Source organism: Anomaloglossus baeobatrachus, chromosome 6, assembly GCF_048569485.1.
Source record: "Anomaloglossus baeobatrachus isolate aAnoBae1 chromosome 6, aAnoBae1.hap1, whole genome shotgun sequence".
Classification (NCBI taxonomy): domain Eukaryota; kingdom Metazoa; phylum Chordata; class Amphibia; order Anura; family Aromobatidae; genus Anomaloglossus; species Anomaloglossus baeobatrachus.
The window spans coordinates 523,311,096-523,335,190 of NC_134358.1; the positions used below are offsets into that span (position 1 = coordinate 523,311,096).

The 24,095-nt window shown below is 47.1% G+C and overlaps 1 protein-coding gene across 2 annotated transcripts in view; it reads left to right on the plus strand.

Moving 5' to 3' along the window:
* Positions 1–23,867, plus strand: part of MAP3K8 (mitogen-activated protein kinase kinase kinase 8) — a 106,425-nt gene extending 82,558 nt beyond the window's left edge. For both annotated transcript variants that reach the window (XM_075315519.1, XM_075315518.1), the window contains exons 5-8: positions 3,852–3,958; positions 8,109–8,261; positions 8,614–8,857; positions 23,330–23,867. In XM_075315519.1, the coding sequence (XP_075171634.1) occupies positions 3,852–3,958; positions 8,109–8,261; positions 8,614–8,857; positions 23,330–23,463 (638 nt within the window). In that variant the 3' untranslated portion in view covers positions 23,464–23,867. The remainder of the gene's footprint in view (positions 1–3,851; positions 3,959–8,108; positions 8,262–8,613; positions 8,858–23,329) is intronic.
* Positions 23,868–24,095: the final 228 nt, after the last annotated feature.

The following is a 24,095-nucleotide window of genomic DNA, read 5'->3' on the forward strand; positions in this document are numbered from 1 at the left end:
ATCCTGGGTGATCCTCACCACGGATGCCAGTCTATCCGGCTGGGGAGCAGTATTTCTCCACCACCGAGCACAGGGCACTTGGACTCCGTCCGAATCAGCCCTCTCGATCAATGTGCTGGAAATCAGAGCTGTGCTCCTAGCTCTCGTAGCCTTTCACCACCTGTTGGCGGGCAAGCACATTCGAGTCCAGTCAGACAACGCGACAGCAGTTGCCTACATCAATCACCAGGGCGGGACTCGCAGCTGCCTGGCAATGTTGGAGGTTCAACGCATCCTTCAGTGGACGGAGGACTCCAAGTCCACCATATCCGCAGTCCACATCCCAGGCGTAGAAAACTGGGAGGCAGATTATCTCAGCCGTCAAACCGTGGACAGCGGCGAGTGGGCTCTGCATCCGGCAGTGTTTCGGTCAATCTGCCGCAAGTGGGGCACTCCGGAAGTGGATCTAATGGCATCCCGGCACAACAACAAGGTCCCGGTTTACGTGGCTCGCTCCCACGATCCTCAGGCCTTTGCAGCGGACGCGCTGGTTCAGGATTGGTCCCAGTTTCGTCTGTTTTACGTGTTTCCCCCTCTAGCTCTCTTGCCCAGAGTCCTGCACAAGATCAGAATGGAGGGCCGTCGCGTCATCCTCATTGCTCCAGACTGGCCCAGGCGAGCTTGGTACCCAGACCTGCTCCATCTGTCCGTAGAGGTGCCGTGGCATCTTCCGGACCGTCCAGACCTTCTCTCACAAGGTCCGTTTTTCCGCCAGAATTCTGCGGCTCTCAGATTGACGGCGTGGCTCTTGAGTCCTGGATCTTGACGGCTTCTGGCATTCCTCCCGAAGTCATCTCCACTATGACTCAGGCTCGGAAGTCTTCCTCGGCCAAAATTTATCACAGGACTTGGAGAATTTTCCTGTCCTGGTGTCGGTCTTCCGGCCATGCCCCTTGGCCTTTTTCCTTGCCGACCATCCTGTTCTTTCTACAGTCCGGTCTGCAGCTAGGACTATCCCTCAATTCCCTCAAGGGACAGGTTTGTCAGTGTTGTTCCAGCGGCGTATCGCCCGGCTGGCTCAGGTGCGCACCTTTATGCAGGGCGCATCTCACATCATTCCACCTTACCGGCGGCCTTTGGATCCCTGGGACCTTAATCTGGTCCTCACGGCCTTGCAGAAAACCCCCTTTGAGCCTCTTAGGGAGGTTTCTTTGTTTCGTCTTTCACAGAAAGTCGTCTTTCTAGTGGCCATAACTTCCCTCAGGAGAGTCTCTGATTTAGCTGCTCTCTCTTCGGAGTCACCTTTTTTGGTTTTTCATCAAGACAAGGTGGTTCTCCGCCCGACTCCGGACTTTCTCCCTAAGGTGGTATCTCCTTTCCACCTTAACCAGGACATTTCATTGCCTTCCTTTTGTCCGGCTCCTGTTCATCGCTTTGAAAAAGCGTTGCATACTTTAGATCTGGTGCGGGCGCTCCGGATCTATGTGTCACGCACCGCTGTTCTTAGGCGGTGCACCTCTCTTTTTGTGCTGACCACAGGTCGGCGCAAGGGCCTCTCGGCTTCTAAACCGACCCTGGCTCGTTGGATTAGGTCGGCCATCTCTGATGCCTACCAGTGTACTCAAGTGGCTCCCCCGCCGGGGATCAAGGCACACTCGACCAGAGCTGTCGGTGCCTCTTGGGCTTTCAGGCACCAGGCTACGGCTCAGCAGGTCTGTCAGGCTGCCACTTGGTCTAGTCTGCACACCTTTTCGAAGCACTACCAAGTGCATGCTCATGCTTCGGCAGATGCGAGCTTGGGCAGACGCATCCTTCAGGCGGCTGTCGCCCATTTGTGAAGTTAGGTTTCGCCTACTTCTCAGTTTTTCTGTTTATTTCCCACCCATGGACTGCTTTGAGACGTCCCATGGTCTGGGTCTCCCATAGGAACGATGAAGAAAAAGAGAATTTTGTTTACTTACCGTAAATTCTTTTTCTTATAGTTCCGTAATGGGAGACCCAGCACCCTCCCTGTTGCCTGTTGGCAGTTTCTTGTTCCGCGTGTTATCACCGGCTGTTGTTGTAGACAGAGGCTCCGGTTGTTCCGGTTTTTTGCTCTATCTCTACTTGTGGGTGGCTATTCTCCTTCAGCTTTTGCACTAAACTGGCTATATTTGGTTATCCAGGGGGTGTATATGCTCGGAGGGAGGAGCTACACTTTTTAGTGTAGTACTTTGTGTGTCCTCCGGAGGCAGAAGCTATACACCCATGGTCTGGGTCTCCCATTACGGAACTATAAGAAAAAGAATTTACGGTAAGTAAACAAAATTCTCATATATATATATTACACACACGTATATGTGTGTATTATATATATAAAAATATAATACACACGTGTATGTATGTATGTATGTATGATATATATATATATATATATATATATATATATATCATACATACATACATACACGTGTGTATTATATTTTTATATATATAATACACACATATACGTGTGTGTATTATATATATATATATATATATATATATATATATATATATATATATATATATATATATATAATACACATACACACACACACATATATACACATACACACACACACACACATATACACACACACGTATATGTGTGTGTATTATAATATATATATATTCACATGTAAAAATGCTACTCACTTTGCTGCGGGTTGAGGCAATAACAGAAGCGGTTTCATTTAAACAGTCCGACTGGTTTATTTACAAGTTCCATAAACCGCTCCAGAGGAAACGTAAAGCAAGCCTTTTTCAGCCAGAAAGGTACAAAACAAAACAAAAAATAAGTCCTTGTCACTGCGGGCTCGCCCACTCAGGATAAACAGTCCTTTTTCATAAACAGAGATTCTCTCTCAAGGTCTAGCAACCTTCACACTCAGAACCCATATGAGACTACTGGTCTCCTTCTTTTTTTATCCAGAACCACACCCAGAGGTGGAGGTATGTGAGCCGCCAGATCCGCCCGTCTCTCCGGCTGCTCGTAAAACCATGCCCTAATGTTCTCCCAGCACTACATGCACAGGAGCTTGCTCCTGGGCTTACATTACAAAAGACAACCACCTCTGGGACACATACTTCCCATCCCATCAACTATATGACCAACAGCCCTCATATATACTGTATATAATATATTAATGAGTTATATGATTATACATATATTTCAAATAACTTATTACACATATAAGATAGAATTTGTGAACATTGATCAACTTCTATAAAAGGCGATCAGTGCTCATTTATGGTTCAAAATCGGCCTAAATCAGTATAAATAGACCTTTATACCCCTGTGCCCACCGAGAACATGAGTGCTTAGCCTGCAAAAGATACATGTGTCTATGGAGGTCAGTCATCCAGCATCTGTCTAAAGTTTTGTAGCCAGCTCACCTTTGTAATCATCACGACAGGACACATTTTTATCCACTGGAATTACACAAGGAAGATTAGACGAGTAAAAGCAGAGATCTTATACAGGAATCGATACCGAAATTTTATGAACAAATATATATATATCATTACACAAAGAACAAACTTTGCTCAAACCGGAATACCTGCATTAACATTTTTAGCAGACTGAATGTTCATTCAGGATGATCTGCACTTTCGTGTGCTTGTGTATGGGTTTGCAGTCAGTCATTACTCAATACTATAATGATGTAATTCTATATTTTATCACCTAGAAAAAGCAGGAGATGCTAAACCACTTTTTAACTGGATTTGTTGAGGTTTTTGTTTTCCGTTTGCTAGTTGAGTTTAATAAAACCAACAAATGAAATATACAAAAAATATAATAAATAATGTAATATAACTTCCATCTAAAACTGTTCTTTCTTCCATTCCAGCCAGTAACATTGTGTTCATGTCGACCAAAGCTGTCCTGGTGGATTTTGGCCTCAGCATTCAGATGACCGGTGATCTTTATTCCCCAAAAGACCTAAGAGGAACCGAGGTAATTAGCGATGTTCGAGAACATAACAGGCTATTCAGCTCCATTGGCCGGGGCATTGCTGCAATCCTGAAGGACGGGAAATCATGTGATGCAAAAAAGGAAAGAATACTGTGCTCCTCTCTGCTCCGTGCCCTGCAGTTCCTGCATTTCCTCCTTCCCTTTTTGGCTTCAGTGGGGTTTATCTAATCATTGTGACTCACGCAGCAGCCTAAAAGTACCCAAAAAATCATTATTTATACCTCAGCAGAGTGATGAGTTAATATTAGGAAAGAGCCACACTGGCATATAGCATCTGATGTCTGAGAATCGGATGTGATCTGCTAATCACTCGGCTCAAACTGTGAGTGTGATCCGGGTGTCACTCACTGTGATCCAATTCTTTTGCATGTGAAAATCAGAGCACAGGTGAGGAGAAGATGGAGAGATTAATTTCTCCATCTTCTCCACTGTGTCAATGTAAATTGGAATAAAGTGCAATCTGATGTTTTGCACGCACCCATAGACTTATATGGGTGCACGTCGTCCAATATACACTGCCAATCGCAGCATGCAGCAATTTTTTTACACACCTGCCGAATCGGCACAGGAAGAGAAATACTGATCAGCCCTGCCCCATAGTATAACATTGGGCCGAACCATCAGATAGCACTTGGCCGTGTTATACAGTGGTGTGAACTAGCCCTTAGGGGTGAACCATACACACAGGTTAGAAATCTTTCTATTGCAAGATAATAATAATCACTTATTTAGCGCCATTAATTCCATAGCCTTTTACATACATTAGCACATGGAGTGTAGCCTTCTTTATACAAACCCTTTAACACGGAACATCAATAAAGGGGTGAAGTACAGACTGTTAGGCGGCTTTCACATTGTATTAAGGCCGCTTTACACACTGCGAAATTGCTAGTGTGCGTACCCGCCCCCATCGTTTGTTCATCACGGGCAAATCGCTGCCCGTGGCGCACAAAATTGCTCGGACCCGTCACACTACTTACCTGCCTAGTGACGTCGCTGTGACCGTCGAACCAGGTCCTTTCTAAGGGGGCGGTTCGTTCGGCGTCATAGCGACGTCACTAAGCGGCGGCCCAATAGAAGCGGAGGGGTGGAGATGAGCGGGACGTAACATCCCGCCCACCTCCTTCCATCCTCATTGCCGACGGCCGCAGGTAAGGTGAGGTTCCTCGTTCCTGCGGTGTCACACATAGCGATGTGCGCTGCCGCAGGAACGATGAACAACATCGTACCTGCAGCAGCAACGATAATTGGGAATAGGGGGGCATGTCAACGATAAACGATTTTGAACGATTTTGCGACCATTTTCGATTGCACGTAAGTGTCACACGCAACGACATCGCTAAAGCGGCCGGATGTGCGTCACGAATTCCGTGACCCCAACGACATCGCTTTAGCGATGTCGCTGCTTGTAAAGCGGCCTTTATTACCTACGTTCCTGGTCCCGTTGGAGCCTCCATCTAAACCCCCGCAAAACTGGTTTTGGATGCATGCGTTAACGGGACCACTGACTATAATGGTGTAGACTGATTCATCGTGTGCTCTGTCCTGCACCATTTTCGGGTGTATACGCTTTCGGAAGGTGGACATCCAGACGTAGTAGACTACATTCGGGTGTCCGGCTGCAGGAAACGTATACTCCCAAAAATGGTGCACGACAGAGCACACTGTGCCTCCGTCTGCTCCATTACAGTCAATGGCCCCGTCAGTGCATGCGTCCGAAACCCATTTTTTCGGGGTTTGTTCGGACAGAGGCCCCCACTGGACCAGTGAAAGTAGGTAATAACGCAATATCAAAGCCGCCTTAATGGCCAGCACATCCTGTCACTGAGCTCTCTACCGCTGCCCATACACCATAGACAATATTTGACAGACCGCTATATCTTATGATTAGCACTGCTCGTTACTAGATCACGTATCTGGGTGCTCGCGGAACATGGCAGACTATTGCAGGTGCTGAAATGTTTTGGCCATGAGACAACGACCACAATGCACAGGCTTGCTTTACTGCATTATGTGTGCAGGCACCCAAAGGAGAGCCGGTCGCAGTCTCTGAATGGCTCTCCCAGGGGATAAAACAACATTCTTGGATGTAATGCGGCAAAAATTAAAACCAATCCCCGCCCTCCCGGAAATGCTCTGTTTATGGCTGGCTGTATGTGGGCGGAGAACTGCCCGAATTTTGACTTTCTGTAATACTCGTTACTTGCATCGAGGTCATCCATGCATCTGACCAGCTCAAATCGAATAACGAGCATTCAAGCATGTTAGTGCTCGACCATCACTACTTATGACCCCTCCATACATATGCACACTCGGGCGAGCGTGCATGTGTTTTCTAATGGAAGAGTTGCTAGATATCTCTTCCTAGGAAAGGAACTGGTGATGTAATTCAGCCTGCATAATTGTTTTGTGCACCTGACAACATATGTCAATCAAGAGTCGGGTGTCTTCCATACACAGTCTATGCTACCCTGGGTAGGTTCAGATGCTGTTAATTTAATATGTATGGAGTCCTTTAAAGGGGTATTCCCATCTCCAAGATCCTATCCCAATATATAATAGGTATAATAATATTAGCAAATACCTCCAATTAGAAATGTAGTATAGTTCTCCTGATACAGCCGTGACACTTGCCTCATGTTCAGGGCATTGCAGGACCTTAGGTATCCATGGTTATAACCACGCATATAGTCACAGTTAGTTAGTTGCTAGTGGTTATAACCATGGATACCAAAGGTCCTGCAATGTCCTGCACATGAGGTAAGTGACACGGCTGTATCAGCAGAACATTATTATTATTATTATTATTATTATTATTATTATTATTATTCCTACTACATATTGGGATAGGATCTTGGATAGGATCTTAAACCCTTTAAGTTAGCTAGAAATTATTGAAAGGGTTAATGCCCCATTGTGTCTTCTAAACTAATACAAAGAGATCATATAACTATGAGGCAACTTGCGGAGTTGTAGCATAAGCTGATTTTAGTCTTGCGAACTAGAGAAATAAATCAACCCAAAATAAAGGTTTCGGCAACTTTTTAATACCTTGCATTACTAATCTTGCAGTGCAGCATGTATTTTAGTCAAAAACTGGATTAAAGGAAATCTGTCAGTAAGATAATACCCCTCCCCCAAAAGCCTATATGGGCACACAGGTCTGTGAAAGCTAAAGCCATTGACACCTTTATATCTATCTGTTGTTGCATTCCCAAGAGCTCAGCGATTGTGAGCTTGTATCCCCACCCAGCACCTACTGTACCTATAAATTTGATTGATGGCTCATTATCTGTGTGACATTAGACGCCAAGGAAGGAAATGAGATAGTAGATAAAGAGGCTGGTGCATAGCAAGGGAAGGAAAGGTCGGGAAGTGCTTTTACACGCCTGGAGCACTTAAATCCTCATTTTCATTAAATCACTAGTATCTTGGGAATGCAGCAACAGATACAAGATATAAAGGTGTTGATGGATTTAGATTTTATAGCTCTGAATGCCCATAGATGTGGTTTAGGGGCCAGGTTGATTTTACCGACTGATTCCTCCCTTTAACAGTTCTGCAAATTTCAGAGCCAATACTCTTGCTCTGTTTCTGCACAGTTGCTCGTTCTATTACTTTGTGTTCATTAATACAACAGGCACTGATCATATCTGATGTAGGAAAACTTATTAAGTTGAGAACAGCGCCACTCTTGTCCACGAGGCAATGGCTGATATTGCAGCTTTCCATGAAGTGGTCTGAGCTGCATTACAAGACATGGACATGATCAGTAAAATATATTTAAAGCATTTGCAAAGTTACTAAATTGTTTATGCAATTATTTATATATAGTGTAGCTTAGAAAATGACATGCGAAAAATCCTCTGCGATATGAACCTGGAATCTGGTACCTGTAGTGCCACAAGTCTAAGGCATTCAAAGGGCCAGGTTTACAGATAGCTGGAGAGATCCTTTTTGGAGTTTCGCGTACCCCATTAATTAAGTCATATGTCAGGCTACTTCTTTTTCATTCTTTCTGCAGAATTTTTGTGGTCGTTCTGCAGGGATATATTTGAGAGCTTTTCTCTAATGTGGTTAGATGACCTATATATGTGACATAGATGTTTATCAGCCATTTCTTTTCTTGCAGATTTACATGAGTCCAGAAGTCGTTCTCTGCAGAGGACATTCGACTAAAGCCGATATTTATAGCATGGGCGCTACGATCATTCACATGCAGACAGGAACTCCTCCCTGGGTGAAGCGATATCCTCGGTCAGCCTACCCCTCTTATCTGTATATTGTAAGTTGTTTTTTTCCTGCACGTACTAATAATGGGTATTTTTTTTTTTTTCTTAGAAAATATTTTATTTTTTTTTATTTTTTTTGGTACTACTGGGAGAGGAAATGGCTGAATTTGGAATTAATGTAATATTTTTGGTCAGATTGGGGCACATAATCAGCTAAGGTTCATTTACTTATTCCATACAAATGTGGAGATCGCTTGGTAACTTCATGCTGCTACTGCAAATTTTTTTTTTTTTTTAACATCTTGCTTTTTTTACATCTTGCTTCTTATGTAGAAACACTAAAAAAATGATAAAAGGGACGTTGGAGTTAAAATTCATTTTCTAATACTGGATCTTTTCTCCCAGATACACAAACAAGCTCCCCCATTAGAGGACATTGCCGAAGACTGCAGTCCCGTCATGCGAGACTTTTTGGCTTCAGTGCTGGACAAGAATCCAAATCAGCGCCCCACGGCGGCCGAGCTCCTGAAACACGAAGCCCTAAACCCACCCCCGGAGGACCAACCTCGCTGCCAAAGCCTGGACACCGCATTGCTGGAAAGGAAGAGATTACTGAAGAAGGAGGTTGAGCTCCCTGAAAACATTACAGGTACAAAATGTTATTTTTTTTATTTTATTTTTTTTGTCTTAAATTTTTCTTTTCTAATTTGTCTGTGAATATCTAAATTTTAGCTTTTCCAGCCCTTTGGTTTCAAGGTTGATGTAGTGGACAGACGTTTTGAGTTGTTACCCAGGAAGGGTGCAATAACAAAGTTCACAACATTTTTGAGTTTTCCTAAAGCAGTTAGGGATAGAAATGAATATTGATTTGGAAGGTCAATGACACCGGAGTGTGGGGATTTTCTTGACTTCCAATGAGCAGACAGTACAGAGACATAACACGGGATTCATAGGTTTTGTGGGGCCCAATCGTCAAATCACTCCAATTTCATACTGTGGTGTACACGTCTGGTTACCCTAGAAGCATTGCATTATCAGCACAATATCGCATGGATTGCAAACAGCTCTGTTGTACAAAGTCCCTGGAGCTCTGTACTTCTGAATCACTATTGCATACACGGCTCTGCTATGCGAACGAGCCAAACTCTTAACTTCAGCTAATAGTGTGTCCATAAAGGATAGAGCATGTCTGTGGACTACACAAACAAATAGAATTACAAAAACAAACAAACCCATTAACAACTGCAGACTCGGACCACCAGTGAACTTAAAGGGGTTTCCACTACTAATGTCTAAAACAGGGGTGGGGAACCTTTTTTCAGCCAGGGGCCATTTGGCAATTTCTACCAACCTTCGGGGGCCGCACAAAATTATCAATGTGAAAACTACCCTGGTATATTTGGTCAAACAATTAACTTATCCCTACTGTGGTGGCCGGAGCTGCTTCTCTTTGGCGTGGCTGTGAGGTTTGGTGATACTAATCATGTTCTTCTCACAGCTGCTTTCTCATTTTTTCATGTATATGCCCCCAGTTCCTCCTGTGATGTATATGCCCCCAGCCATCCTGTGAGGAATGTGCGTCCAGCCCCTCCTATGATGTATATGCCCCCCGCCCCTCCTGTGATGTATAAGACACAGGAGATGCTGGGGGGCATATATATCATAGGAGACACTGGGGACATGCACATCACAATAGACGTTGGGGGCACAAGCAACACAGGAGGGGCTGGGGCGCAGGCGCCACACAGGAGGGGCTGGGGCGCAGGCGCCACACAGGAGGGGCTGGGGCGCAGGCACCACTGGGGGGGCACAGATATCACTTGTGGACATCAGTGGGGGGAGGAGGGACACACAAACCTAGGGTGATGCACTGAGGGGAGGGGGCCACAAAGCACTGTACAGGGCACACAGCAGCAGAGGGCTGGGGCGCAGGCACCACACGAGGGGCTGGGGCGCAGGCACCACACAAGAGGGGCTGGGGCGCAGGCACCACTGGGGGGGCACAGATATCACTTGCGGAGCCCTGACATCAGTGGGGGGAGGAGAGACACACAAACCTAGGGTGATACACAGAATTGGGGGGCACACAGCACTGAGGGGAGGGGGCCACAAAGCACTGGACAGGGCACACAGCAGCAGAGGGCTGGCGCTGGACACACAGCAGCGCCGGACTCGAGCACCGGAGAGCAGGCATTGGACACGCAGCTCCGAGGGCCAGGGGGCGGGCACGCACCTCCGAGGGCCAGGGGGCGGGCACGCAGCTCCGAGGGCAGGGGGCGGGCAACGCAGAGCACTAAACCCGCCCACAGCAGCACATGTGCGGATGTAAAGGGCCGGCGGCCCGCAACATGGCAGTGCAGCTCGAGCACTGCCGCCCCCAGGAATCTGCCCGGGGGCCGCATAAAAGGACATGGTGGGCCGCATGTGGGCCGGAGGTTCCCCACCCCTGGTCTAAAGTAACAGTTGCACTCAAGTAAAGAGGAGAAAAAACAAGTTTGTAGATGGTGAACATTGGAATTACTGCGAGAAAACATGTTATTTTAGATATTGTATGTCATGGTCAGTATGCACCAGTTCAGACTATGAGATTAGGAAGTGCCGGTAATTTTTCTAGTTTGTATTATGGAGTCCTGTCCTTTGTCTGTGCACTCCTCCCAGTTACTTCAGGTGTTTTTAATTTTCCTTTTGGAGATTCTATTCTAGCTCATATAAACGGTCAGTTTGGACAAGAGAGGCATAGCATTTAGAGTAGGAAGCAGATACAGTTAGGTCCAGAAATATTTGGACAGTGACACAATTTTCGCGAGTTGGGCTCTGCATGCCACCACATTGGATTTGAAATGAAACCTCTACAACAGAATTCAAGTGCAGATTGTAACGTTTAATTTGAAGGTTTGATCAAAAATATCTGATACAAATTGTAGGAATTGTACACATTTCTTTACAAACACTCCACATTTTAGGAGGTCAAAAGTAATTGGACAAATAAACCAAACCCAAAAAAAATTTTTTAGTTTCAATATTTCTTCGGCGCTCCATTGGGAGACCCAGACGATTGGGTGTATAGCTACTGCCTCCGGAGGCCACACAAAGTATTACACTAAAAAGTGTAAGGCCCCTCCCCTTCTGCATATACACCCCCCGTGGGATCACGGGCTCCTCAGTTTTATGCTTTGTGCGAAGGAGGTCAGACATCCACGCATAGCTCCACTGTTTAGTCAGCAGCAGCTGCTGACTATGTCGGATGGAAGAAAAGAGGGCCCATACTTGGGCCCCCAGCATGCTCCCTTCTCACCCCACTTTTGTCGGCGGTGTTTGTTAAGGTTGAGGTACCCATTGCGGGTACGGAGGCTGGAGCCCACATGCTGCTTTCCTTCCCCATCCCCCTGAGGGCTCTGGGTGAAGTGGGATCTTAGCGGCCTCCAGGCTCTGAGGCCGGGCTCCATCCACAGATCCTGCTGGAATGGAGCTGAGTATCGTCAGGGACAAGGCCCTGCTACGTTAAGGTACTCTGTGTCCCCGTACAGACCACGCACACACACACCAGCATGCTGGGTGTGTTAGTGCGCCGGGGACAACAGCGCTGTGCGCTGGGGCTATACTCACTGCAGCTTAGCTGAGTGAGTTAATGTGTGGGAAACTGCCGCGCCGGCCGCTGCTAGAAGCTGCGGCGCGGATGAGACTTGTGGTGCGCCGGGGACTTCCGCGCTGACCGTGCTTTTACGACGGCAGCGCTTATAAATCGAGTCCCCGGCTTTTGCGGCCTAGTTTCGTTTCCTTCCCGCCCCCGGGCCTGCCAGTCAGGGAAGGGGCGAGACGCTGTACAATGGTCAGCACCGAGGGCTGGAGTCTTATTTACATACTCCAGCCCCCTCACTGGACACAGTGGGACGCCAGTTTCCCGCTCTTTGTCTGGGGCACGCCCACGGCCCGCCCCTCTTCACAGGACGCCGGCAGCCATTCCTGCATGGAGTCTAAGCTGGAGAACGGACACAGGCTCTGGGAGACCCGGTCAAGGGATTCTGGCGACCACACACCCGCTTAAGCGGGCGGTAAGCAGCACCTTGGTGCTGACCCCACTAGTGCCACAGTGTTTTGTGTACTTTATGCTTGTACCTATATTTGCACTGTACGGTCGCTTCTTGGCTATATACCCCTAGATTGCTCTGAGGAGACAACAGCATGTCGTCCGCAGAAAAGCAAGGGTGCCAAGGCACAGGCTTTCTATGCTGTCTGTACCGCATGTGAGGCTGTTTTACTGGCAGGTTCCACTAACCCCCATTGGGTAGAGTCTCTGCTAGTGGTGGCCCAGAGAGAGCCACCTGTGAAACTGTCCAGAGGACAAAGTTTGCAGTTTTTTGCTGATAAAATGTCTGGGACTATGACCAAGATTCTAGAAACTTTGCAGTCCAGGCCGGTGACTCAGACAATGGGCACTGTTGAATCAATGCCCCCCGGTCTCCCTCAGTTGGAACTAATACGTGCTCCAAGGGGGTCACATACATCCCAGGCTGAAGGCTCTGCACGGACGACAGTCCCAGTCAGCCTAAGCGAGCTCGCTGGGAGAGACCCTCGACTTCACACACTGGTCAGGGTCTCAGCGAGAGGATTCTCTGTATGATGAGGCAGAGGTAGCTGATCAGGATTCTGATCCTGAGACCGCTTTTAATCTGGATGCTCCTAATAGTGACGCCATGGTGAATGATCTCATAGCGTCCATCAATAGACTGGTGGATATTTCTCCCTCAGCCCCTCCAGTGGAGGAGGCAGCTTCGCAGCAGGAGAAATTCCATTTCAGGTACCCCAAGCGTAAATTCAGTACTTTTTTGGGCCACTCTGACTTCAGAGAAGCAGTCCAGAAACACCACGCTTATCCAGACAAGCGTTTCTCCACACGTCTTAAGGATACACGTTATCCCTTTCCCCCTGACGTGGTCAAGCGCTGGACCCAGTGTCCAAAGGTGGATCCCCCAATCTCCAGGCTGGCGGCTAGATCCATAGTTGCAGTGGCAGATGGGACTTCACTTAAAGATGCCATTGACAGACAGATGGACCTCTGGTTGAAATCTGTCTATGAAGCTATCGGCGTGTCGTTTGCTCCGGCATTCGCAGCCGTATGGGCACTCCAAGCTATTTCAGCTGGTCTTGCGCAGGTGGACACTGTCACACGTACATCTGTGCCGCAGGTGGCGTCCTTAACCTCTCAAATGTTTGCATTGCGACTTACGCTATTAATGCTGCCCTGGACTCTACGAGCCGTACGTCAGTGGCGTCCGCCAACTCCGTGGTTTTTACGCAGAGCCTTGTGGTTAAGGGAATGGAAGGCAGATTCTGCTTCCAAAAAGTGCTTAACCAGTTTGCCATTATCTGGTGACAGACTGTTTGGTGAGCGATTGGATGAAATCATTAAACAGTCCAAGGGTAAGGATTCTTCCTTACACCAGCCCAGATCAAACAAACCCCAACAGAGGAAAGGACAGTCGAGGTTTCGGTCCTTTCCAGGCTCGGGCAGGTCCCAGTTTTCCTCGTCCAAAAGGACTTAAAAGGCTCAGAGGGGCTCAGATTCCTGGCGGGCTCAATCACGCCCAAAGAAGGCAGCCGGAGGAACCGCTACCAAGGCAGTTTCCTCATGACTTTCAGCCCTCTCTCTCCGCATCCGCGGTCGGTGGCAGACTCTCCCGCTTTGGCGACATTTAGCTGCCACAGGTCAAAAACCGGTGGGTGAGAGACATTTTGTCTCACGTGTACAGGATAGGGTTCTGTTCTCGTCCTCCGGCTCGATTCTTCAGAACTTCCCCACCTACCGACCGAGCCGATGCTCTTCTGCGGGCAGAAGGAGTGGTAATCCCTGTTCCTCTGCAGGAACAAGGTCACGGTTTTTACTCCAATCTGGTTGGGGTGCCAAAAAAGGACGGCTCTTTCCGTTCCGTTCTGGACCTAAAACTGCTCATCAAGCACATGAAAACCAGGCGGTTCCGGATGGAATCCCTCCACTCCGTCATTGCCTCAATGTCTCAAGGAGATTTCCTAGCATCAATAGACATCAGGATGCTTATCGCCACGTGCCGATTGCTCCAGAGCACCAGCGTTTGCTAGGATACGTTATAGAAGACGAGCATCTTCAGTTCGTAGCCCTGCCCTTCGGTCTGGCGACAGCCCCACGGGTTTTCACCAAGGTCATGGCAGCAGTGGTAGCAGTCTTGCACTCTCAGGGTCACTCTGTGACCCCTTACTGGGACGATCTACTTGTCAAGGCACCCTCTCAAGAGGCATGCCAACACAGCCTGAACGTTGCGCTGGAGACTCTCCAGAGTTTCGGGTGGATCATCAACTTTTCAAAGTTAATTCTGACCCCGACCCAATCGCTGACATATCTTGGCATGGAGTTTCATACTCTCTCAGCGATAGTGAAGCTTCCGCTGGACAAACAGCGTTCACTACAGACGGGGGTGCAGTCTCTCCTTCAAGGCCAGTCACACCCCCTAAGACGCCTCATGCACTTCCTAGCAAAGATGGTAGCAGCAATGGAGGCAGTCCCTTTCGCGCAGTTTCATCTGCGTCCACTGCAATGGGACATTCTCCGCCAATGGGATGGGAAGTCGACGTCCCTAGACAGGAACGTCTCCCTTTCTCAGACGGTCTAGGACTCTCTTCAGTGGTGGCTTCTTCCCACCTCATTGTCAAAAGGAAAGTCCTTCCTACCCCCATCCTGGGCGGTGGTCACGACAGACGCGAGTCTGTCAGGGTGGGGAGCAGTCTTTCTCCACCACAGGGCTCAGGGTACGTGGACTCAGCAAGAGTCCACCCTTCAGATCAATGTTCTCGAAATCTGGGCAGTGTATCTTGCCCTGCAAGCCTTCCAGCAGTGGCTGGAAGGCAAACAGATCCGAATTCAGTCGGACAACTCCACAGCGGTGGCATACATCAACCACCAAGGCGGAACACGCAGTCGGCAAGCCTCCCAGGCAGTCCGGCGGATTCTGATGTGGGTGGAAGACAGAGCATCCACCATATCCGCAGTTCACATCCCGAGCGTAGAAAACTGGGAAGCAGACTTCCTCAGTCGCCAGGGTATGGACGCAGGGGAATGGTCTCTGCACCCGGACGTGTTTCAGGAAATCTGTAGCCGCTGGGGGATGCCGGACGTCGACCTAATGGCGTCTCGGCACAACAACAAGGTCCCGATTTTCATGGCGCGGTCTCACGATCTCAGAGCTCTGGCGGCAGACGCCTTAGTTCAGGATTGGTCGCAGTTCCAGCTACCCTATGTGTTTCCCCCTCTGGCACTGTTGCCCAGAGTGCTCCGCAAGATCAGCTCCGATTGCCGCCGCGCCATCCTCGTCGCCCCAGACTGGCCGAGGAGGTCGTGGTACCCGGATCTGTGGCATCTCACGGTCGGCCAACCGTGGGCACTACCAGACCGGCCAGACTTACTGTCCCAAGGGCCGTTTTTCCATCTGAATTCTACGGCCCTGGACCTGACTGTGTGGCCATTGACTCCTGGATCCTAGCGTCTTCAGGATTATCTCAAGACGTCATTGCCACCATGAGACGGGCTAGGAAGCCGACGTCTGCCAAGATCTACCACAGGACGTGGAAGATATTCTTATCTTAGTGCTCTGCTCAGGGAGTGTCTCCCTGGCCATTTGCATTGCCTACTTTTCTTTCCTTCCTGCAATCTGGTTTGGAAAAAGGTTTGTCGCTCGGCTCCCTTAAAGGACAAGTCCCAGCGCTGTCTGTATTCTTTCAGAAGCGCCTAGCACGACTTCCTCAGGTACGCACGTTCCTGCAGGGGGTTTGTCACATTGTCCCTCCGTACAAGAGGCCGTTAGACCCATGGGATCTGAACAGGGTACTAATTGCTCTCCAGAAGCCGTCCTTCGAGCCTCTGAGGGATGTTTCACTTTCTCGACTTTCACAGAAAGTGGCCTTTCTGGTAGCGGTCACATCTCTTCGGACAGTGTCCGAGCTAGCAGCGCGGTCAGCCAAAGCTCCCTTCCTGGTGTTTCACCAAGACAAGGTAGTGCTGCGCCCGATTCCGGAGTTTCTCCCTAAGGTGGTATCCCCCTTTCATCTCAATCAGGATATCTCCTTACCTTCCTTTTGTCCTCATCCAGTTCATTGATATGAAATGGATTTGCATTTGTTGGATCTGGTGAGAGCACTCTGAATCTACATTTCCCGCACGGCGCCTCTGCGCCGCTCGGATGCACTCTTTGTACTTGACTCTGGTCAGCGTAAAGGGTCGCAGGCTTCCAAATCCACCCTGGCTCGATGGTTCAAGGAACCAATTCTTGAAGCCTACCGTTCTGCTGGGCTTCCGGTTCCATCAGGGCTGAAGGCCCATTCTACCAGAGCCGTGGGTGCGTCCTGGGCATTACGGCACCAGGCTACGGCTCAGCAGGTGTGCCAGGCAGCTACCTGGTCGAGTCTGCACATTTTCACCAAGCATTATCAGGTGCATACCTATGCTTAGGCGGATGCCAGCCTAGGTAGAAGAGTCCTGCAGGCGGCGGTTGCCTCCATGTAGGGAAGGGCTGTTTTACGGCCCTAACTTGAGGTATTAATTTACCCACCCAGGGACTGCTTTTGGACGTCCCAATCGTCTAGGTCTCCCAATGGAGCGCCGAAGAAGAAGGGAATTTTGTTACTTACCGTAAATTCCTTTTCTTCTAGCTCCAATTGGGAGACCCAGCACCCGCCCAGTTTCATTCGGGATTTTTGGTTTTTTCGGGTACACATGTTGTTCATGTTGAATGGTTTCAGTTCTCCGATGTTCCTTCGGATTGAATTTGTTTAACCAGTTATTGGCTTTCCTCCTTCTTGCTTTTGCACTAAAACTGAGGAGCCCGTGATCCCACGGGGGGTGTATATGCAGAAGGGGAGGGGCCTTACACTTTTTAGTGTAATACTTTGTGTGGCCTCCGGAGGCAGTAGCTATACACCCAATCGTCTGGGTCTCCCAATTGGAGCTAGAAGAAAAGGAATTTACGGTAAGTAACAAAATTCCCTTCTTTGTTGCGAATCCTTTGGAGGCAATCACTGCCTTAAGTCTGGAACCCATGGACATCACCAAACGCTGGGTTTCCTCCTTCTTAATGCTTTGCCAGGCCTTTACAGCCACAGCCTTCAGGTCTTGCTTGTTTGTGGGTCTTTCCGTCTTAAGTCTGGATTTGAGCAAGTGAAATGCATGCTCAATTGGGTTAAGATCTGGTGATTGACTTGGCCATTGCAGAATGTTCCACTTTTTTGCACTCATGAACTCCTTGGTAGCTTTGGCTGTATGCTTGGGGTCATTGTCCATCTGTACTATGAAGCGCCGTCCGATCAACTTTGCAGCATTTGGCTGAATCTGGGCTGAAAGTATATCCCGGTACACTTCAGAATTCATCTGGCTACTCTTGTCTGCTGTTATGTCATCAATAAACACAAGTGACCCAGTGCCATTGAAAGCCATGCATGCCCATGCCATCACGTTGCCTCCACCATGTTTTACAGAGGATATGGTGTGCATTGGATCATGTGCCATTCCCTTTCTTCTCCAAACTTTTTTCTTCCCATCATTCTGGTACAGGTTGATCTTTGTCTCATCTGTCCATAGAATACTTTTCCAGAACTGAGCTGGCTTCATGAGGTGTTTTTCAGCAAATTTAACTCTGGCCTGTCTATTTTTGGAATTGATGAATGGTTTGCATCTAGATGTGAACCCTTTGTATTTACTTTCATGGAGTCTTCTCTTTACTGTTGACTTAGAGACAGATACACCTACTTCACTGAGAGTGTTCTGGACTTCAGTTGATGTTGTGAACGGGTTCTTCTTCACCAAAGAAAGTATGCGGCGATCATCCACCACTGTTGTCATCCGTGGACGCCCAGGCCTTTTTGAGTTCCCAAGCTCACCAGTCAATTCCTTTTTTCTCAGAATGTACCCGACTGTTGATTTTGCTACTCCAAGCATGTCTGCTATCTCTCTGATGGATTTTTTCTTTTTTTTCAGCCTCAGGATGTTCTGCTTCACCTCAATTGAGAGTTCCTTAGACCGCATGTTGTCTGGTCACAGCAACAGCTTCCAAATGCAAAACCACACACCTGTAATCAACCCCAGACCTTTTAACTACTTAATTGATTACAGGTTAACGAGGGAGACGCCTTCAGAATTAATTGCAGCCCTTAGAGTCCCTTGTCCAATTACTTTTGGTCCCTTGAAAAAGAGGAGGCTATGCATTACAGAGCTATGATTCCTAAACCCTTTCTCCGATTTGGATGTGAAAACTCTCATATTGCAGCTGGGAGTGTGCACTTTCAGCCCATATTATATATATAATTGTATTTCTGAACATGTTTTTGTAAACAGCTAAAATAACAAAACTTGTGTCACTGTCCAAATATTTCTGGACCTAACTGTATTAGTTACACCTTGATGTGGTATCTTGGCACATATAAATTTGGCCACATTTATTTGCTAAGTAACTCATATTTTTCAAAAAATACATTTTCATGTTTTTTTGGCTGTAATGCTTATTCATATTCTAATGTTCACCATCTACATACTCGTTTTTTCTCCTTCCCTTTACTTGAGTGCAACTGTTATTTTAGATATTGTATGTCATATTCAGTATGCACCAGCTCAGACTATGAGATTAGAAAAATTGCCTGCACTTCCTAGTTTCCACTACTAATGTAATCCCCTTTCTTTTATCCTACCTTTTCCTAGCTAAAGGCTACTTTACACACTGCGACATCGCTAGCAATCTCATTAGCGATGTGAAATTCTAGATCGCAAGTGCGATCTTTTGAGATCGCACTTGCGTCAAATGACCTATGTGCGACCTCAAAAGATCGCACTTGCGATCTAGAATTTCACATCGCTAATGAGATCGCTAGCGATGTCGCAGCATGTAAAGTAGCCTTAACACTTTCCTTATATACTTCTGCTATCTACTCTGCTCCTGTAAGCTGATATCTAAGAGGCTCGTAAATAACTTGTTACAGTAGGTTTGAGCCGTCCGGCTGCAGATCGGAATTGGACCAATTGAGCCAGGCATGTCCCTGATGGGGGTGGGGTGCTGCTCTGTGAGTGACAGCAGTCTGGGACGCATGCCAAAATCACACTTCACTCTCCTCTCAACCCCCACCAGTCGCATGCCTTGCCTAGTTGGTTTGAGTCCGATCTCCAGACCAGAAGGATGAAAGCTACAACAACATTTTTCAAGTTTTTCCTAGCTTCTTATCTATAAGATTACAGGAGTAGAGTAGATAGCAGAAGTATATTAGGAAAGTGTTACCGTATTTTTCGGATTATAAGACGCACTTTTCCTCCCAAAAATTTAAGAGGAAAATGAGGGGTGCGTCTTAAAATCCGAATATAGCTTTACCTGGGGGCCTGTCTGTGCGGCGATTTGGTGCGTTCGGGCGGCCGGGTGCCTGTGTGCGGGTGGCAGCCGGGTGCCTGCGCCTGCATGTGGGCGGCAGCCGGGTGCCTGTACCTGCATGTGGGCGGCAGCCGGGTGCCTGTCGGTGCCGGCTGCCTCTCTGTGCGGGTGAGCAGCTGTGCGGCAGGTTTCCCAGTGCGTCCACGGTCCCAGTTTCAAATGATGGCGCTGGGAGACAGCGCGTGCGCAGACGAAGCTCTTGGATGAGAGCTCCATCTGCGAACGCGCCGCTCCGGGCGCCATAATTTGAACCGGGACCGTGGACACACTGGGACATTCACCGCACCAATCTGCTGCACCACTCGACCGCCGCCACTGCCACTACTAACCCGCCTCGCCTGCGGCTGCCACTACTGACCCGCCGCACCTGCCGCCACGGACGCCACCGTGCCTGCCTCCACGGCCGCCGCCGCACTTGCCGCCACTGACCCGCCGCGCCTGCCGCCATGGACGCCGCCGTACCTGCAGCCACTGACCCACCGCGTGTGCCAGCAGAACCTCTGCCTCCTGTGACCTGCTTCACCACTACTGCTGCCCCCCTCCGGTAAGACAACACCGGAAGTATAAGACGGACCCAATTTTTATTTTACCTTTTTTATCTCTAAATTTGGGGTGCGTCTTATAATCCGGTGCGTCTTATAAAGCGAAAAATAGTTAGGAAAAGTTAGGTCAAATAAAAGGGGGTCACATTAGTAGTGGAAAACGTCTTTAAACCACCACAGGAGCCTATGAGGAATTAAGTTCTGTATGAATGCTGGAGGTCCTGATGTCGACCGCTTGACACTGACCTTAGGTGAGCATATAAAAAAAAAAATCAAATTTTCATCCAGAAAACTCAGACAATTTTTTTTTTTCCACGCTTGTCATCCTTGTGCAATACTAATATTTTTACAGCATCAGCTATTAATAATTTACCAAATCATTTACAGTCTCCTATGTTAAAGAATTACACTGTGAACGCAAAAAAAATGGATGCTCCATAGATGTTATGTATGGGATCCGTTTTTTTCTTTGCACCCATTGTCTTGAATGGGCGAGTCTGACCTGACATGGAAGAAACTAGTGCAGAGATTAAATTTTTCTCACATGCAGATTCAGTCAGTGGAAAAAAAAATACTCATCAAAGCAACCCGGTTAAATCACATTGGACCTAATGCTGCCTGCGTGATGTCCGTTTTTTTTCTCGGACCGAAAATATGGTGGTGTGAACCTACCCTCAGACACAGTAAACGTATCTTATCAGCAAAATAGCTCCTATCTTACAGCGGTAGAACATATATTTGCATATTTTCTGGAGACTCATCCTTGATCTTTTCCCCCAGAAACTAAATTTTCCACTTTTTAATTAAGTCTTTGTAACAGAAATGGAGAACTGCTCCCCGGGAGTGGATTTTGTGCAGCTGAAAAGAGGAACTTGTGAGCACGACTTCCTCTATCTATTATCGGCTGCATCACCGACAGTTTAACATTAAGTTTTACTGGAAGCAATGAAAGAAGTGGAGAATAATTGTATCCGATTACAGGAGAATTATATTGTGTTTTGTTATTGATTTTTTTTTTATGAAAAATGCTGGTTATCCTGCTCTTTTTCCAATCCAGTTATGGAAACTGTCATTCCGCCAATCTCTTACCAGTGTGGTGATGGGCAGAGGCGCCATCCTGATGGAAGCAGTCAGGAAGTCTTTCACCTAAACGTTCAAGTTTCGGCATTACCTGATCTCTTCGTATGGCAAGATCGTCTCAGCTGGTGAGGAGATCTCATCTTGCAGAGAGATCAGGTAATGCCCCAACTTGACCGTTTAGGTGAAAGACTTCCTGACTGCTTTATAGACGGCGTCCCTAATGTCTGGACACATAGGAAATCTCTTACTATAATAACTTATGGTGTGGTTTGTGGAAAGCTCATATGTGTTGGGAACCATTCTTGTTTGATGAACATGTTCATCAAACAAGAATGGTGCCAACACATATGAGCTTTCCACAAACCACACTGCACCATAATTAATTATAGTAAGACATTTCCTATGTATCCAGATATTAGGGACCCCCTGTATAAAAAAAATCTCTTCCACCTGCCCATATTTCTGGAGATAGTTTGTCTCTTAGATTTCTTCCTTTACAGCTACACATGGGAAGTTAACAACTACCTGCAGCAGGAGCCTCCCCCCCCTTTGCCATGTTTTCAGCAGGACAAAGGATTGCAAGGCCTCTTAGCAGCTGAACAGGACATGAGATTAACCTTGTATCCTCCGCAGGATTCCCCTCTGTTGCTGGCTTGAGTGGCCGTCATGTGCCGACTGGCAATAGAGTGGATTCCTAATGTGTGCACATTGCACACTGTCAAGATTTCGCAATCCTCAGCAACTAGTGATTGCAAAAATTTTGCTCAGCCTGGAAAACCTTTAAAGCAGCAGTTACCCCTTCAATTGTGAGTATAGACTAAAGGGAATCTGTCACCAGGTTTTTGCTCCCTCATCGGAGAGAAGCATATTGTAGGGACAGAGACCCTGATTCCAGTGATGTCCTACAATGATAAGTGTATTGCTGCTTAAACAAACAAATCAAATAAACAACAGATCTGACCTTGACAAGCCAGGCTTCCCTGAATTCTGTTAACCCTTGCATCATGCTGGCTTCAGTTTACGTAGCAAATATCTGCTGACGGATTCCCTTTAAAAGTACTTCTACATGGGGGTGGGGGAAAACAAACTATATTTTATAAAATCTCATACAATATGTTTACTTGAACATACTGTGGATTTTCCGCTGGTGCAGACAATGTTTATCCACTTCAAGTGAAAATTCCTTAAAGGGAATCTGTCACCAGATTTTTGCTCCCCCATCTGAGAGCAGCATAATGTGGAGACAGAGACCCTGACTCCAGCGATGTGTCACTTACTGAGCTGTTTGCTGTCATTTTGATAAGATCAATGTTTTCTCTGCTGCAGATCTAGCAGTTATACAGAGTTCATGAACATGCTGGACTACCTGCAGCACGCCAAGTAGTCCTGTAATCATAATCTCCTGCTGATTAAGGGCTCATGTGCACGTAACTGCTGAATATTCTGCAGCGATTTGACAGCACACGTGAGTGTCAAATCGCTGCAGAAACACTGCATACTGGATGCAGCTTTTTTTGTAGAAAAAAAGCCGATTTCATGCATTTTGGCTGCTGCCCCCACCATAGACAGAGTGGGAGCTGCATCCATAGCGCACGGAATAATTTTATGAACGCACGGATTTGGGTCAAAATTTTAGCACCCAAATCGCTGCGTTCATAAAAGCAACGTGCGCATGTATCGTGCACACTTCATAGATTGTGCAGGGGACGCAGGACGCATGCATTGACGCTGCAGTGCTATACGCAGCGTAAATGCATGCTATTACGAAACGTGCGCGTGAGCCCCAACAGTGATTTTATGAAAACCAAACTAAGCAGCCCAGTAAGTGACACATTTCTGGAATCAAGATCTCTGCCCCTACATTATGCTGCTCTTAGATTAGATTGCAAAAACCTGGTGACAAGCTCCCTTTAACTTTAACCAGTACTGTGTTTATGGAGTATTAAGGGGAAAGGGTAACCGTACACACGAAAAAAAAATATTTTGACCATTATGGAGACAGTTTCATCTATTTATGTCAAGTGTTGTTTTTACTTTTGACACTTTCTTTTTATTTTTGCTCTATAGATTGTTCCTTATGCACAAGCGAGGAGTCTGAGCTGCTGAGAAGACAGCGATCTCTATCCATTGACCTGGGCGCCTTCGCTGGATATTTTAACCTTGTACGCGGGCCGGCCACTGCGGATTATGAATGTCAGTAACTGAAGGAGAAAAAATGACTTTATCCGGAGGAATTGAAGGAACAGCGATCAAATTCTGCATTTATGTTTTGCATAAAAGTGTTAAGACAAGCCGCTTTGTATTGAAAGTGCAAAATATGGGGGTAAAATTGTAAAACAAGGATCTAGAAAAATACTTCCAGTCTGTACCCAACACTTTAGATCTTTGGCACAATACGTGCAGATTGGATCATATCTACACAAGGTTTCTGTTTCCAACGTTAATGGATTAAAACGGAGCTTCAATAGATCCCACGGTGGCGGACGGTCCATGTGTGTTTTTGCTGGGGCCTGTAAAAGACTTTATTTTGCAGTCATGTAAAAAAAAAAATATCTGAGCACCAGCAAGAGGAGGTAGAAATGTATTTTTTTTTTTTTTAAATTTACCATCCCAAGTTGCAGGGGAAATATGTGAAGTAGAAAAAAAATAATTAGTTAAAATAAAAAAAATACTAAAACAATAATAAGCTATTTAAAAAAAAAAAAAAGCCTAAGGCCCTGTGCGCACAGTGCAGTTTTTGATGCGTTTTTGGATGCAGTTTGTTGCCCTAAACTGCATGCATTTCCATCCCCGTCAAAGTCTATGAGAATTCAGAAATGCTGTGCACACGTTG